The sequence below is a fragment of the Salvelinus namaycush genome, chromosome 4, assembly GCF_016432855.1.
Source record: "Salvelinus namaycush isolate Seneca chromosome 4, SaNama_1.0, whole genome shotgun sequence".
In the NCBI taxonomy this organism is placed as follows: Eukaryota; Metazoa; Chordata; class Actinopteri; order Salmoniformes; family Salmonidae; genus Salvelinus; species Salvelinus namaycush.
This window is the reverse complement of record NC_052310.1, coordinates 32,075,703-32,090,254: the sequence shown is the minus strand read 5'-3', so window position 1 is coordinate 32,090,254 and position 14,552 is coordinate 32,075,703. Positions and strand designations below refer to the sequence as shown.

Here is a 14,552-nt window from a genome sequence, read left to right as displayed (position 1 = left end):
ACACCAGATGAAAGATACACATCTTGGTAATCAAGCCATCATTTCTGATTTTTTTAAATGTTTTACAGGGAAGACACAATATGTAAATCTATTAGCTAACCACGTTAGCAAAAGAGACTTTTTTTTTTACTCCACCAGTTTTTGACTCCATCACTAGCTATCACAAATTCGACCAAATAAAGATATAAATAGCCACTAACCAAGAAACAACCTCATCAGACGACAGTCTGATAACATATTTATTGTATAGCATAGGTTTTGTTAGAAAAATGTGCATATTTCAGGTATAAATCATAGTTTACCATTGCAGCCACCATCACAACTCGACTAGAATAACTACAGAGAGCAACGTGTATTACCTAATTACTCATCATAAAACATTTCTTAAAAATACACAGCGTACAGCAATAGAAAAACACAGATCTTGCGAATCCAGACAATATTTCAGATTTTCTAAGTGTTTTACAGCGAAAACACAATAAATCGTTATATTAGCATACCACAAGTGCAATCATTACCCCAGCATTGATTCAAGGCAAAAAGAGCGATAACGTTATCACCACCAAAATATATTAATTTTTTCACTAACCTTCTCAGAACTCTTCAGATGACAGTCCTGTAACATCATATTACACAATCCATATAGAGTTTGATCAAAAATGTGCATATTTAGCGTCACAAATCGTGCTTATACAATGGAAATACTGTCCAACTACTCAAGCAATCTGCCTGGCGCCATCTTGGAAAGACACTTATTTTTATCGAAAACTATTCATAAACTTGACTAAAAAAATACAAGTTGGACAGCAATTGAAAGACAAATTAGTTCTTAATGCAATCGCTGAATTACATTTTTAAAATTATCCTTACTGCGCAATACAGGGTGCGCTAAAGCGAAGCTACCCAAAATTTAATGGCGGCTTATGCGTTTAACATTTTTCAACAGAACAACGATTTATCAGCATAAATAGTTCTTACTATTAGCTGATCTTCCATCAGAATCTTGGGCAAGGTGTCCTTTCCCCGGTCTAATCGTCTTTTGGTCGAAAGATGTCCTCTTGTCCTGTCGAAATGGCCACTAACGTTCGGCATGGACCGGAAAAGTGTCCAACTCTTGAAAGTGCGTCACAAAGAAATGCCAGAAAATCGCAATAAACGGATATAAATTGCTATAAATCGGTTTAAATTAACTACCTTATGATGTCTTTAACACCTATAACGAATAAAAACATGACCGGGGATATAGAAGTGGCTAAACCAAAGCTTGGAAGGAGGCCAGTCCGACGTCCACTCTGCGTCGAGCGCACGGCTGAAAAGAAAGGCACTTCCACCCCAGGCTCTAATATAAGGTCCCAGATTGCGCAATCGACTCCATTCAAATTGTCACCACTTACTGACATCTAGAGGAAGGCGTAGGCAGTGTTTGTAGCCCCACAGCGTTCACAGGGACTTATAAACTGACCTGGGAACAGAGGCCGAGATTTCTGAAATCTCACTCCCTGGCAGGAAAAGTGCTGGAGAATGAGTTGTGTTTCACTCAGAGACATAATTCAAACGGTTTTAGAAACTAGAGAGTGTTTTCTATCCAATAATAATAATAATATGCATATTGTACGAGGCAGTTTAATTTGGAAATGTCAAGAAAAAAATAGTGCTAACAGCTCCCCCTATTGACAAAAGGTTAACAAGACACATATAAGCAGAAATATTACATTTAAAAAATAACAGCAAAAACCACATCAAAAGTTAACAGCAACAACAAAAGAAAAAAATTAAATGATGAAACATCTAAGACAAATCAAACGTGTTACAGAAGCATAAAACCACCAAAAGTAAATTTTAAAGTGGTCTGATCCAATAGGATAGAACATATTTGGGACAAATTTCAGTTGAAGCACAGCGCCACAAGCCAATCGAATATCTCACCACCACCCCATATCCACACAAAGCATAGTACACTACCCAGAGTTCCCTTCATTAGCCAATATTTTACCCACCAAATCACTCTGCTCAACAAAATCCAAAAATTGTCCCCAAACCTTTTCAAAAGTGTTTAGTTTACCCTTAACCGTAAATGTTATATTTTCCATTGTTAGGCAAGACGACATTAGCCATTGGGCAATACTAGGCCTGTTCACATTTTTCCAGGCAAGAGCTATCAAGCGTTTTGCTTGCAACAAGCACATATCTATAAATGTTTGTACTTGGTTCTTTAGATGAGGATTGATTGGGTACAACCCCAGGATAAACACTTTGGGATGGAGAGGCAATTTTACTGATAGTATTTGGGATATAATATGTGATACCTCCTTCCAAAAATCTAGAATTTTCTCACAGTCCCACAGACAATGATACAGAGTTGCTTTAGAGTGATTGCACTTGTAGCATATATCTGGAACTGTACTATTAAACTTATTTAACTTAGCAGGACTTACATATGTTCGATTCAACCAATTGTATTGCAATAGTTTTAGCCGAGTATTCACAGTCTGTGTCTGAGCCTGAGTACATATATACTACTCCATTCATCCAAGACTATGTCCTCACAAATATCTTCCTTCCAAGAGTTCCGCTTTTGCGCAGATGATTCGGTTGACTGGCTCAAACTTTAAATACCTGTTTAGACAAAACCGAAAGCAACAGTTTGAAAAATTTTCAAAAAATTGGTAAAAGTTTAACTTTACATTGCTATTACCACTTCTTCAGCGTTGCTCCGCTTCCACCAACCTGCCTAGCTTCTCAAGAAACTTCTCCGCCTCGGCTGGTGTTTCAAAAATGTAGGAACGATCGCCGTGGGAGACCCCTAGGCGCGCTGGAAAGATGATTCCATACCGGATAGCCTTAGCCCGTTAGCCACTGCCTGACACTGTCGAAGCATTTCAGCTGCTTGTGGAATGACTTCCATGGAGAGATCTGGGAAGAACATAACTTGCCGATTCTTGTAGAGTACTCTCCCTTTCGCCCTGGCTGCATTCACCACGCGCATCGTATCTTTATAGTTTAAGAACTTCATTATCAGAGCCCTTGGGGTCGTATCGTGGGCCAGAATTCCGATGAGCTCTCTCAATGATAAAAGTAGAGCGGAGTGGCTCCATCTCCAGAGCCTCGGGAAGCCACCGCTCTAGGAATGAGCAAGCATCGCTCCCCTCAGCGCCTTCAGGGAGATGTACGAGTCTCAAGTTCGATCTCCTGCTGCGGCCCTCCAAATCAACTAGTTTAGAGGTAAGCGATTCAACCTTTTCCACAAGAGCGGTGGTCGTTGCCTGCAGGACTATAACGTTGTCTTCGGTTCCAGAGATGCGCATCTTAGCATGAGAGATTTGCCCAGCACATTCTTTGACTTCAATGTTAACGTTGTCCACTGCAGACAGTACATTTTCAAATTTGATATAGAATTATACATTCATATCTTTGATGGCCTTGAGGATTTCGGAGCTAACTGCACATGTTTATCGCCTCAGTCCTGCTTCCACCACTAGCACATGAAGCTAGCACGGTGTCTTCGTCCTCAGACCCACTAAACTTTCACTCGTTAAGTCTGGCTTTTAGGTGTGACTTTTCCTTGTCGGCATTGTGGGTTTTGGAAGCTAATAATCTATTACTGCCTTTCCTGGTACATTAAGCTTAAACCTCCTGTTGTGTTCCTTTCATGTTATTTTATAATCACCTATAATGGGGCGGTCATTTTGGACCGGGAACACTGTGTTCCCGGTCCAAAATGACCGCCCCATTATAGGTGATTATAAATCCACAATAATAAATATATTATCGCCTAATGTTGTGTTAGATCTTTTTATCAACTTAAGTTCTTGTGAACATTACACGTTTTGAATTTCTATTTGCTATTCATGGCTGGTAAGCCTCATTGACCGGAGCTCATACAACTCGTTTTTGAGTAAAAATAGCATAATGTATGGATTATTTTGACTATAACAAATACTCAGATGAAACCTATTGTGCTATTTATCACAGACTACTTTGTGTCAAAGTTTAACAAGGTCTTTCTCCTCCTCACCAGTGTCATGATCAAAGATATGAACAAGAGCCTCACATACAGTATATCGTTTGGTCATTGTGAGCAAGGCCTCAAAAAAGCTTTATATACCAGAGCTGCAAGAAAAGTTATATATATTATTGAAACAATGTTGCGATTGTTTGTGAGAATGCCAACAGGTGTGGTTCCCATGGGGCAAATATTCTATTGGGGAAAGGTTTCCGTGGAGGTTGCCATGGAAGCCAAAAAGGGGATTTAAAAAAATTAATGTATTTCACCTTTATTTAACCAGGTAAGCCAGTTGAGAACAAGTTCTCATTTACAACTGCGACCTGGACAAGATAAAGTAAAGCAGTGCGACACAAACAACACAGAGTTACACATGGGATAAACAAACGTACAGTCAATAACACAATATAAAAATCAATATACAGTGTGTGCAAATGTAGTAAGATTAGGGAGGTAAGGCCATAAATAGGCCATAGTGGCGAAATAATTACAATTTAGCAATTAAACACTGAAGTGATAGATGTGCAGAAGATGAATGTGCAAGTAGAGATACTGGGGTGCAAAGGAGCAAAAAAATAGATAACAATATGGGGATGAGGTAGTTGGGTGGGCTATTTACACATGGGCTGTGTACATGTGCAGGTTTGTGTACAGGAGTGAGGTGTGTGTGTGTGCTCAAAAACACATGCATGTGGGGGTCTGGGAGAGGAAGAGTGTCCATCTGATGAATGGGCATGTACCTGAACAATTTAAAAAAAAAACGAATTGTAGTCTCACCCATTCACCCAATGACCGGTCATTTTTGACCAGGAACACCACAGGTGTACAAAAGTTACATAACTTCTAGTTCCTCCCAAACCCGGATCCGGGAGCACCCCCATCAGTAAAAAAGCTGACTAGCATAGCCTAGCATAGCGTCACAAGTAAATACTAGCATCTAAATATCATTAAATCACAAGTCCAAGACACCAGATGAAAGATACACATCTTGTGAATCCAGCCATCATTTCTGATTTTTAAAATGTTTTACAGGGAAGACACAATATGTAAATCTATTAGCTAACCACGTTAGCAAAAGACACCACTTTCTTACTCCACCATTTTTTTACTCCATCAGTAGCTATCACAAATTCGACCAAATAAAGATATAAATAGCCACTAACCAAGAAACAACTTCATCAGATGACAGTCTGATAACATATTAATTGTATAGCATATGTTTTGTTAGAAAAATGTGCATATTTCAGGTATAAATCATAGTTTACCATTGCAGCCACCATCACAACTCTCACCAAAGCGACTAGAATAACTACAGAGAGCAACGTGTATTACCTAATTACTCATCATAAAACATTTCTTAAAAATACACAGCGTACAGCAATTGAAAGACACAGATCTTGTGAATCCAGACAATATTTCAGATTTTCTAAGTGTTTTACAGCGAAAACACAATATAGCGTTATATTAGCTTACCACAATAGCAAACATCACAACAGCATTGATTCAAGGCAAAAATAGCGATAACGTATAAACCACCAAAATATATTAATTTTTTCACTAACCTTCTCAGAATTCTTCAGATGACAGTCCTATAACATCATATTACACAATGCATATAGAGTTTGTTCGAAAATGTGCATATTTAGCAGCACAAATCGTGGTTATACAATGTGATTAGTGGCCAAAAATTCAAGCAATCTGTCCGGCGCCATCTTGGAGAGGCACCTATTCTAATCGAAAACTATTCATAAACTTGACAAAAAAATACAAGTTGGACAGCAAATGAAAGATAAATTAGTTCTTAATGCAATCGCTGTGTTAGATTTTTAAAATTAACGTTACTGCGCAATACAGCGTGCGCCAAAGCGAGACCGCACCATAATTCATGGCGGAATTATTATTTGACATTTGTCAACATAAGTACGAATTAACAGCATAAAGACTGCTTACTATTAGCTGAGCTTCCATCAGAATCTTGTGCAAGGTGTCCTTTCTCCAGAACAATCGTCTTTGGGTTGAAAGATGTCCTCTTCTCCTGTCGAAATAGCAGCTAACGATAGCCACCCACTGGAGACGTGTCCAACTCGTGAAAGCGCATGACAAAGAAATCCCAGAAAATCGCAATAAACTGCTATAAACTGCTATAAGTCGGTTTAAATTAACTACCTTATGATGTCTTTAACACCTATAACGAATAAAAACATGACCGGAGATATAGAACTACTAAAACGAAAGCGTTTGCAGGACGCCATTGTGATGTCTTCTTGCGCCAGGTGCACCGTTGAAAAGGACGGTACTTCCGTTCCACGGTCTTATATAGGGTCCCAGATTGCGCAATCCACTCCATTCAAATTCTCCCCGCTTACTGACATCTAGAGGAAGACGTATGCAGTGCATGTAGCGCGATGGCTTACATGGGGACTTATAAACTGACCTAAGAACAGGGACCTCGATTTCTGAAATCTCACTCCCTGACAGGAAATGTGCTGCAGAAGGAGTTCTGTTTCACTCAGAGAAATAATTCAAACGGTTTTAGAAACTAGAGAGTGTTTTCTATCCAATAGTAATAATAATATGCATATTGTACGTTCAAGAATTGAGTACGAGGCAGTTTAATTTGGGAACTCATTTTTACAAAGTCGAAATGGCGCCCCCATAGGCTCAAGAGGATAAAACACCCAACATTTTCTGAAAATCATCAAAATGTATTTTGTGTGTTCAGATGCCCTGTGTGAACAAAGTCATGGAACCTTATGACAATCAGATTAAATTAACTACATTTTTCAGAGAGAAAACTTGTAAATCGGTCCAATTCGACCGGAACACAGCAGGAGGGTTAAGGGTAAACTTATTTCAGGATTTATTTCAAATTTGTAGCGGAGCTAAAAAGGATGCGACTGATCAGCTCTGCGCCGTACCGGAAGCCTCTGTTTGCTTTTCTAGTTAGAGCCTAATGTTAGGCATTGTTGGCACTTTGTTCATTGTTGTTTAACTAGCTAACGTTAGCTGGCTGGCTCCCTAGCGGACGTTATTATTAGTTTCCCAGAGTCTACTTCTCATCTGTGCTTGCTTCGTCGCTGGTTCTGTTGGATTGGTAGCTAACTTGCAGTGGCGATTAGTGGCTACAGGTGTATCCACTCAGGTTGCCTCTGGTGATTTCCTAACTATGAGATCAGGGTATGAACCAGGTGTGAAAAGGTGCGGGTCAAACAGCACAAGAGACACATTGTAACTCGTACACACAGAACATCATACCCCCCCCTTTTAATCCATATGACATAGGCTTACTGGCAGACAAAGTTTATTTGTATCCATCTCATCATCATAGTCTCAGTTTAGATGGTAGATGCTTTTGTACTCTCTCTACTTTTTGTTTTCCTACATACCAGAGTTGCTTTCTAAAATAAAATCTATATACATTTTAAGGAATTTTCAGATTTTTTGTTGAACAAATAGAGAGAGGATGACAGTGGGGGAAAGATAGAGAGAAGTTGTGTCAAAGGCCGGATTTGACCTATGCCGAAACCATAAATATGTGTGCCCAGTCTGCGGCATTACCGCTAGTCCAGGCAAGCTACCAGAGTTGCTTTCTGATTTCTCCCTTTTCTGTTGCCTGACACAGTAGGCCAGATAGTTTTTGTGGACAGAGAGGTTCTTATCTTAGAGAACAACAAACTTCTCCTATGTCCCTCTATTCTCTCCATCTTTTCCTCTCCTCACCCTTTCCCTCTCGTCTCTTCCTCCCCAGAGCACCTGCATTAGGCCAGGTGGTTTGTGTGGATAAAGAGGCTCTGGACTTCTTTTACCTCCTTCTATTCATATCTCGATCTCTTCTTCTCCTCACCCTTTCCCTCTCTTCTCTTCCTCCCCTTCAGAGCTCCTTCGTGGTCCAGTAGGCCAGGTGGTTTGTGTGGACAAAGAGGTTTTGGTCGTAGAGAAGAACAGACTACTGATCCCTCCTCTGTGGAATGTCTACTTCTCCTGGGGCTTCCCTGATAACTCCTGCTCCTTCGGACACTACACCACTGAGAAAGTATGTACACTATGGAGGCCTTTTATTCACTTACTCACACTAACAAAGGTTCAATTAGATTGCCATCCATCCATCATGAGGTAGCAACATGACATGAAGCTTTAAAAGTTGGCCAAACCATTTCCAACATAGACAATGGCTAACATTTGTGTGTGTATTTCTATTTCCCTTTCCTAGACCTTTGCTGTATGCGAGAGTGTGTGTGACTGGGGGGAGATGCTGTGTGCAGCGTGTCCCAACCAAGCTACCATAGTCACTGCTGGGACCAGCTCAGTGGTGTGTGTTTGGGATGTTTCCATCAGCAAGGACAAACTCACTCACATGAAACTCAGACAGGTGTGTGTGATGTGGTGTGAGAGTGATGTGGTGTGAGTATGTATCTAGCCCAATACACAGTAAAATGTGTGTGTGTTTGATAAAGTGAATCTCATATTGGTCTCCCAGGCGCTGTATGGTCATACCGATGCAGTAACGTGTCTGGCGGTGTCTGAGGTTCATGGAGTGATAGTCAGCGGTTCTCGTGACCTCACCTGTATACTGTGGGACCTTGAGGAACTCAACTACATCACTCAGCTACCTGGACACAAGGCTAGCATCACAGCACTTGCTATCAATGACCTCACGGTGAGTCTACACTCTCTTTTACCTCTTTCACATCATTATCTCTCTCTCTCTCTCTCTTTTTTCCGCTTTTTCTCCCCCCACAAGGCCAGAATCCATGTGCTAACTATCAACAACATCTGAGAGTTGACCTCTTTCTATACAATCAAGTTTATTTTATATAGCCCTTCGTACATCAGCTAATATCTCGAAGTGCTGTACAGAAACCCAGCCTAAAACCCCAAACAGCAAGCAATGCAGGTGTAGAAGCACATACCTCCTTTTGTATCCGTCTATCGCTTTTCTTTCCACTTTCTATTTCTCTCTTAGTGGGATCCTGTTGGATCCTGCCTGCTGACTGATAAACATGTAAAAAAAAAAGTACAACACAAGTACATAGGGACCATCGTCGTTTAGCTAGTCTATTGCACGAGCATTCCTGGAACTCAGAATGAGGAAGGGAGGATTCCCTTTTCTGGCTGCACACACATCCTCTACTATGCTCGCTGCTCATAGGCCTACCATGTGTGTGGTCACTGATAGAGACACGTTTCCGTTCATTCCCTCAATTGTTTGTATTTGTATTTATTATGGATTCCCGTTAGCTGCTGCCAAAGCCATGTGTATGTAGAGTGCGTATGTCATCGTGTGTGTGTGCATGTGTCTGTGCCAATGTTTGTGTTGCTCCACAGTCCCGCTGTTCCATAAGGTGTTTTTTTCATCTGTTTTTTATATCTAATTTTACTGCTTGCGACAGTTAGTTGATGTGGAATAGAGTCCCATGTAGTCATGGCTCTATGTAGTACGGTGTGCCTCCCATAGTCTGTTCTGCACTTGGGGATTTGTTGCGCGGCCAACCCCTTTTACCTGTGTATGTGTGTATGTTAACCCTCTCCTCTCTCCTTCAGGGTGAGATAGCATCGTGTGCAGGGCCGGTCCTGTACCTGTGGAGTATGAAGGGTCAGTTACTCACCTGGCTCGACACATCCTGTGGCTCTGATGTCACTTCCTGCAGCTCAGATGGGGACATCCTGTCTGTCTGCTTCACTCAGAGACACGAGTGGGATCCACGAAACGTTATAGTAACTGGCTGTGCTGACGGGATAGTGAGGGTAAGGGAGTGAGAGTGTGTGTTTGCTAGTTCTTATTCGACAGCTGTGTATGTGTGTCTTGCCTACTACTTACTAAAACTACCTAATGTGTACCAATCATACTAAATACTATTTAGAACTTACTGTTTAGTAGAAATGTATGCAGTAAGCATCAAATATCAACATACTAGGCTAACCCATAATGAGAATGGGTCATATAATGCAAAATTGCATTGTTTCCTACCATTCGTTCATTTTGTACAATGCGTCCCCTTATATGATTATCAGTTAATTATCAGCTTTTGTCAAACACACGTGGGTTTGAAAATACTTTTTTTCTCTCACTAGTGTGCAGCGGAATCTACTAAATGAAAGGCAGAGATGAGTTTGACATCCTGGCATTTAAATCATATCGAATTTTGAGATTTCATATAATATAAAACCTTATATTATCGCACAGCTAATCAGCCTACTACTTAGAACACAAGTACGAGTATTCGGACACAGCCTGATTATTTGTGTGTGTGCATGTGCATCAGGGTGTTGTGGGAGGTTTGTGTGTGTATGCACGTGCCTATGTGCATGTGTGTCTGTGCTTAATGCGTTCAGTTATGTTGAATTGTTTGTGTGTAACAGATCTGGAGGACGGAGTACACTAGAACATCACCTGATCCTCCACAGCAGCCCACGTCCCCAGGACAGGATCAGCCTGCAATGACCATAGACGGTAATGCTAATGCTAATTTCATGCTAATAACAAAAAGACATAAATATTCCTCAAATGAGAAGAATAAGATTTTTTTTAACACTTCTGGTTCATAATCAAATAAGTGCTTTTATACTCCCCCACATATTCATTTGGACAGTGAAGCTAAAACTTTTAATTTGGCTCTATACTTCAGAATTTTGGATTTGAGATCAAATGTTTCATATGAGGCGACAGAACAGAATGTCACATTTTATTTGAGGGTATTTTTATACATATTTGTTTTAGCGTTTTTAAATTAAAGCACTTTATGTACAGTGGGGAGAACAAGTATTTGATACACTGCCGATTTTGCAGGTTTTCCTACTTCTTAAAGAAAAACTAACAGGTCTGTGAGAGCCGGAATTTTTACTGGTTGGTAGGTGATCAAATACTTATGTCATGCAATAAAATGCTAATTAATTACTTAAAAATCATACAATGTGATTTTCGGGATTTTTGTTTTAGATTCCGTCTCTCACAGTTGAAGTGTACCTATGATAAAAATTACAGACCTCTACATGCTTTGTAAGTAGGAAAAACTGCAAAATCGGCAGTGTATCAAATACTTGTTCTCCCCACTGTATCTAGTACCCCCATTTGAAGGTGTCATAAGAATTTGGACAACTCACTTAAAGGGCTCTATTTTTGGGTGGTACTAGTGTCAAACACACGTTAGTTTGCATTTCGTCATGTAGAAACTGGCGCACTGCCATTTTTCAGCCCTAACGCTATGTTCGGCAATATACCTGTCTAACACAGCTCGCTTGCGCTGAGGTGGGAGGGGTGGCACTATTTGAAGTGTGTCCTTTAAAACAAGTGCAAAAGTGACAATTTCATGTAGTGCTAATGGGAAGTTTTAAGACACACAAAAAGCAGGTCTTAACGGTATCGCAGTTTATAATGGCATGGATTTTGAGAGCGGAAGTGCAGCCTATCCAGCCATGATGCACAGTGCTCATGGAAGGAGAGATGTGCCCTTTGTGCCAGTGAATCTCGTGAATCTCTTGGTTTCCCCCATTTTGTTTAATTTGAGTAAAAACAAAGCATAGGCTAATCAAGGCTGGTTTAGCAGCATTGCATAGGTGCGTCTATTTTATCCTTGCCATAAACCAAAAGTAGACTAAGAATAAAGAGGTTTTAAATGGTCTACTGAGGGTGCTTTTTAAATGGTCTACTGAGAGGTTTTTGCCCTCATGCTTTTTCATTATTTACAACTCACATACCTGTATTTCGCTTGTTCACGTAGGCTATTCATCCACATTTTCAAAGAGCGCCCCTCGTCCGATTACCATTCCAAACTATTCAGTCCTCCTATGATGCCATTTTTTTGAGAATCTGCCTTGCACATCAGCAACGATGCAATTGACAGGAGCCTAGTATTTTGTAAAGACGTTTGAATTTTATGCATAAAGGCATTTAGGCCTACGTGTGCACACAGTGCCATGGAACAAGGGAAGTGATTTATGATATCATGCTTCTTGAACCCCTTCCTATTTAGAAAATATTGTTGTTTAATAAAAAAAAAGATGGATTGTTTTTTGTTTAATTTAATTAAAAACCAAACTTATCAGAAAGATTCACCATCCATGGGTTTATGGTGAGAACGTACATGGCTTGAATGCAATGTCTGGTATTTCTGGAGAAGTGCAAATATGATCTGTAAGATGGTTCCGTGATGTTTATAAAACATTACATTTGCGATGAGTGGACATTCCCATTTTCTCTTTATATTGGATCTTTATCCAGCTACTGTGTAACGTTTGGACGTGCGTAAAACCCTCCATAGGCTAAATTGCCTTGTCTGTATTATATGCCCACGGGGAGCAATTATGGTGCCTGTAACTGTATTTAGACATACCTATTTCAAAGAAGTTGTTGTTTCATTTTTATCCAAATTTTATTTGAATTATACATGTCTTTTTAGGCCTTATCGATAGCCTAGTGAATTTAATCTTGCTTATTGACTATGTTTGCCTCGTCCTATGTTCAGACTGCAATGTACAGTCGGCCTAGCCCCTATATCAGTATGAACGCTATAGCCTATGTTTAACAATGGATTTCCATATTGAAGCAATTACAACAATGTGGACTGCAAATAGTCTGGATAGCAATTTGACTAGATGTTCAGGAGTCTTGTGGCTTGGAGGTAGAAGCTGTTTAGAAGCCTCTTGGACCTAGACTTGGCGCTCCCTCCGGTACCGCTTGCCGTGCAATAGCAGAGAGAACAGTCTATGACTAGGGTGGCTAGAGTCTTTGACACCGCCTGGTATAGAGGTCCTGGATGGCAGGAAGCTTGGCCCCAATTATGTACTGGGCCGGTCTAACTAACCTCTGAAGTGCCTTGCGGTTGGAGAAAGAGCAGTTGCCATACCAGGTTGTGATGCAACCAGTCAGGATGCTCTCAATGGTGCAGCTGTAGAATATTTTGAGGATCTGAGGACCCATGCCAAATCTTTTCAGTCTCCTGAGGGGGAATAGGTGTTGTCGTGCCCTCTTCACGACTGACTTGGTGTGCTTGTACCATGTTAGTTTGTTGTTGATGTGGACACCAAGAAACTTGAAGCTCTCAACCTGCTCCACTGCAGCCCCGTTGATGAGAATGGGGAAGTGCTCAGTCCTCTTTTTCCTGTAGTCCACAATCATCTACTTTGTGTTGATCAAGTTGAGGGAGAGGTTGTTATCCTGGCACCACACGGCCAGGTCTTTGACCTCCTCCCTATAGGCTGTCTCGTCGTTGTCGGTGATCAGGCCTGCCACTGTTGTGTCATCGGCAAATTTAATGATGGGTTGGAGTCGTGCCTGGCAGTGCAGTCATGAGGTAACAGGGAGTACAGGAGGGGACTGAGCATGCACCCCTGGGGGGCTCCTGTGTTAAGGATCAGCGTGGTGGATGTGTTGTTACCTACCCTTACCACCTGGGGGAGGCCCGTCAGGAAGTCCAGAATCCAGTTGCAGAGGGAGGTGTTTAGTCCCAGGGTCCTTAGCTTATTGATGAGCTTTGAGGACACTATGGTGTTGAACGCTGAGCTGTAGTCAATGAATGGCATTCTCACATAGGTGTTTCTTCATCCAGGTGGGAAAGGGCAGTGTGGAGTGCAATGGTGATAGCATAATCTGTGGATCTGTTGGGGGGGGGGGGGGTAGGCATATTGGAGTGGGTCTAGGTTTTCTGGGATGATGGTGTTAATGTGAGTCATGACCAGCCTTTCAAGGCACTTCATGGCTACAGATGTGAGTGCTACGGGTCGGTAGTCATTTAGGCAGGTTACCTTAGTGTTTTTGGGCACAAGGACTATGGTGGTCTGCTTAAAACATGTTGGTATTACAGACTCGGAAAGGGAGAGGTTGAAAATGTCAGTGAAGACACTTGCCAGTTGGTCAGTGCAAGCTCGCAGTACACGTCCTGGTAATCCGTCTGGCCCTGCGGCCTTGTGAATGTTGACCTGTTTAGAGGTCTTACTCGGCTGTGGAGAGCGTGATCACACAGTCTTCCGGAACAGCTGGTGCTCTCATGTACTGTATGTTTCAGTGTTATTTGCCTCGATGCGAGCATCAAAGTAGTTTAGCTCATCTGGTAGGCTTGTGTCTGCGGGAAGCTCTCAGCTGTGCTTCCCTTTGTAATCTGTAATGGTTTGCAAGCCCTGCCACATCCGACGAGCGTCAGAGCCAGTGTTGTACGATTCGATCTCAGTCCTGTATTGAAGCTTTGCCTGTTGGAGGGGATTGCTGGATTTCTTATAAGCTTTCGGGTTAGAATCCCGCTCCTTGAAAGCGGTAGCTCTAGCCTTTAGCTCAGTGCGGATGCTGCCTATAATCCATGGCTTCTGGTTGGGGTATGTACGTGCGGTCACTGTGGGGATGACATCATTGATGCACTTATTGATGAAGCCAATGACTGATGTGGTGTACTCCTCAATGCCATCAGAGGAATCGCGGAACATATTCCAGTCTGTGCTAGCAAAAAAACGTCCTGTAGCTTAGCATCTGCTTCATCTGACCACTTTTTTATTGATCTAGTCACTGGTGCTTCCTACTTGAATTTCTGCTTGTAAGCAGGAATCAGGAGGATAGAATTAT

At 41.4% G+C, this 14,552-nt stretch overlaps 1 protein-coding gene across 1 annotated transcript in view; it reads left to right on the top strand.

The window, feature by feature from the left end:
* The window catches only part of wdfy4 (WDFY family member 4), a 171,972-nt gene that overhangs the window by 146,350 nt on the left and 11,070 nt on the right, over positions 1 to 14,552 (top strand). Inside the window, exons 55-59 of the mRNA XM_038990764.1 lie at positions 7,879 to 8,036; positions 8,214 to 8,372; positions 8,481 to 8,660; positions 9,545 to 9,748; positions 10,364 to 10,454. Of these exons, the coding sequence (XP_038846692.1) occupies positions 7,879 to 8,036; positions 8,214 to 8,372; positions 8,481 to 8,660; positions 9,545 to 9,748; positions 10,364 to 10,454 (792 nt within the window). The remainder of the gene's footprint in view (positions 1 to 7,878; positions 8,037 to 8,213; positions 8,373 to 8,480; positions 8,661 to 9,544; positions 9,749 to 10,363; positions 10,455 to 14,552) is intronic.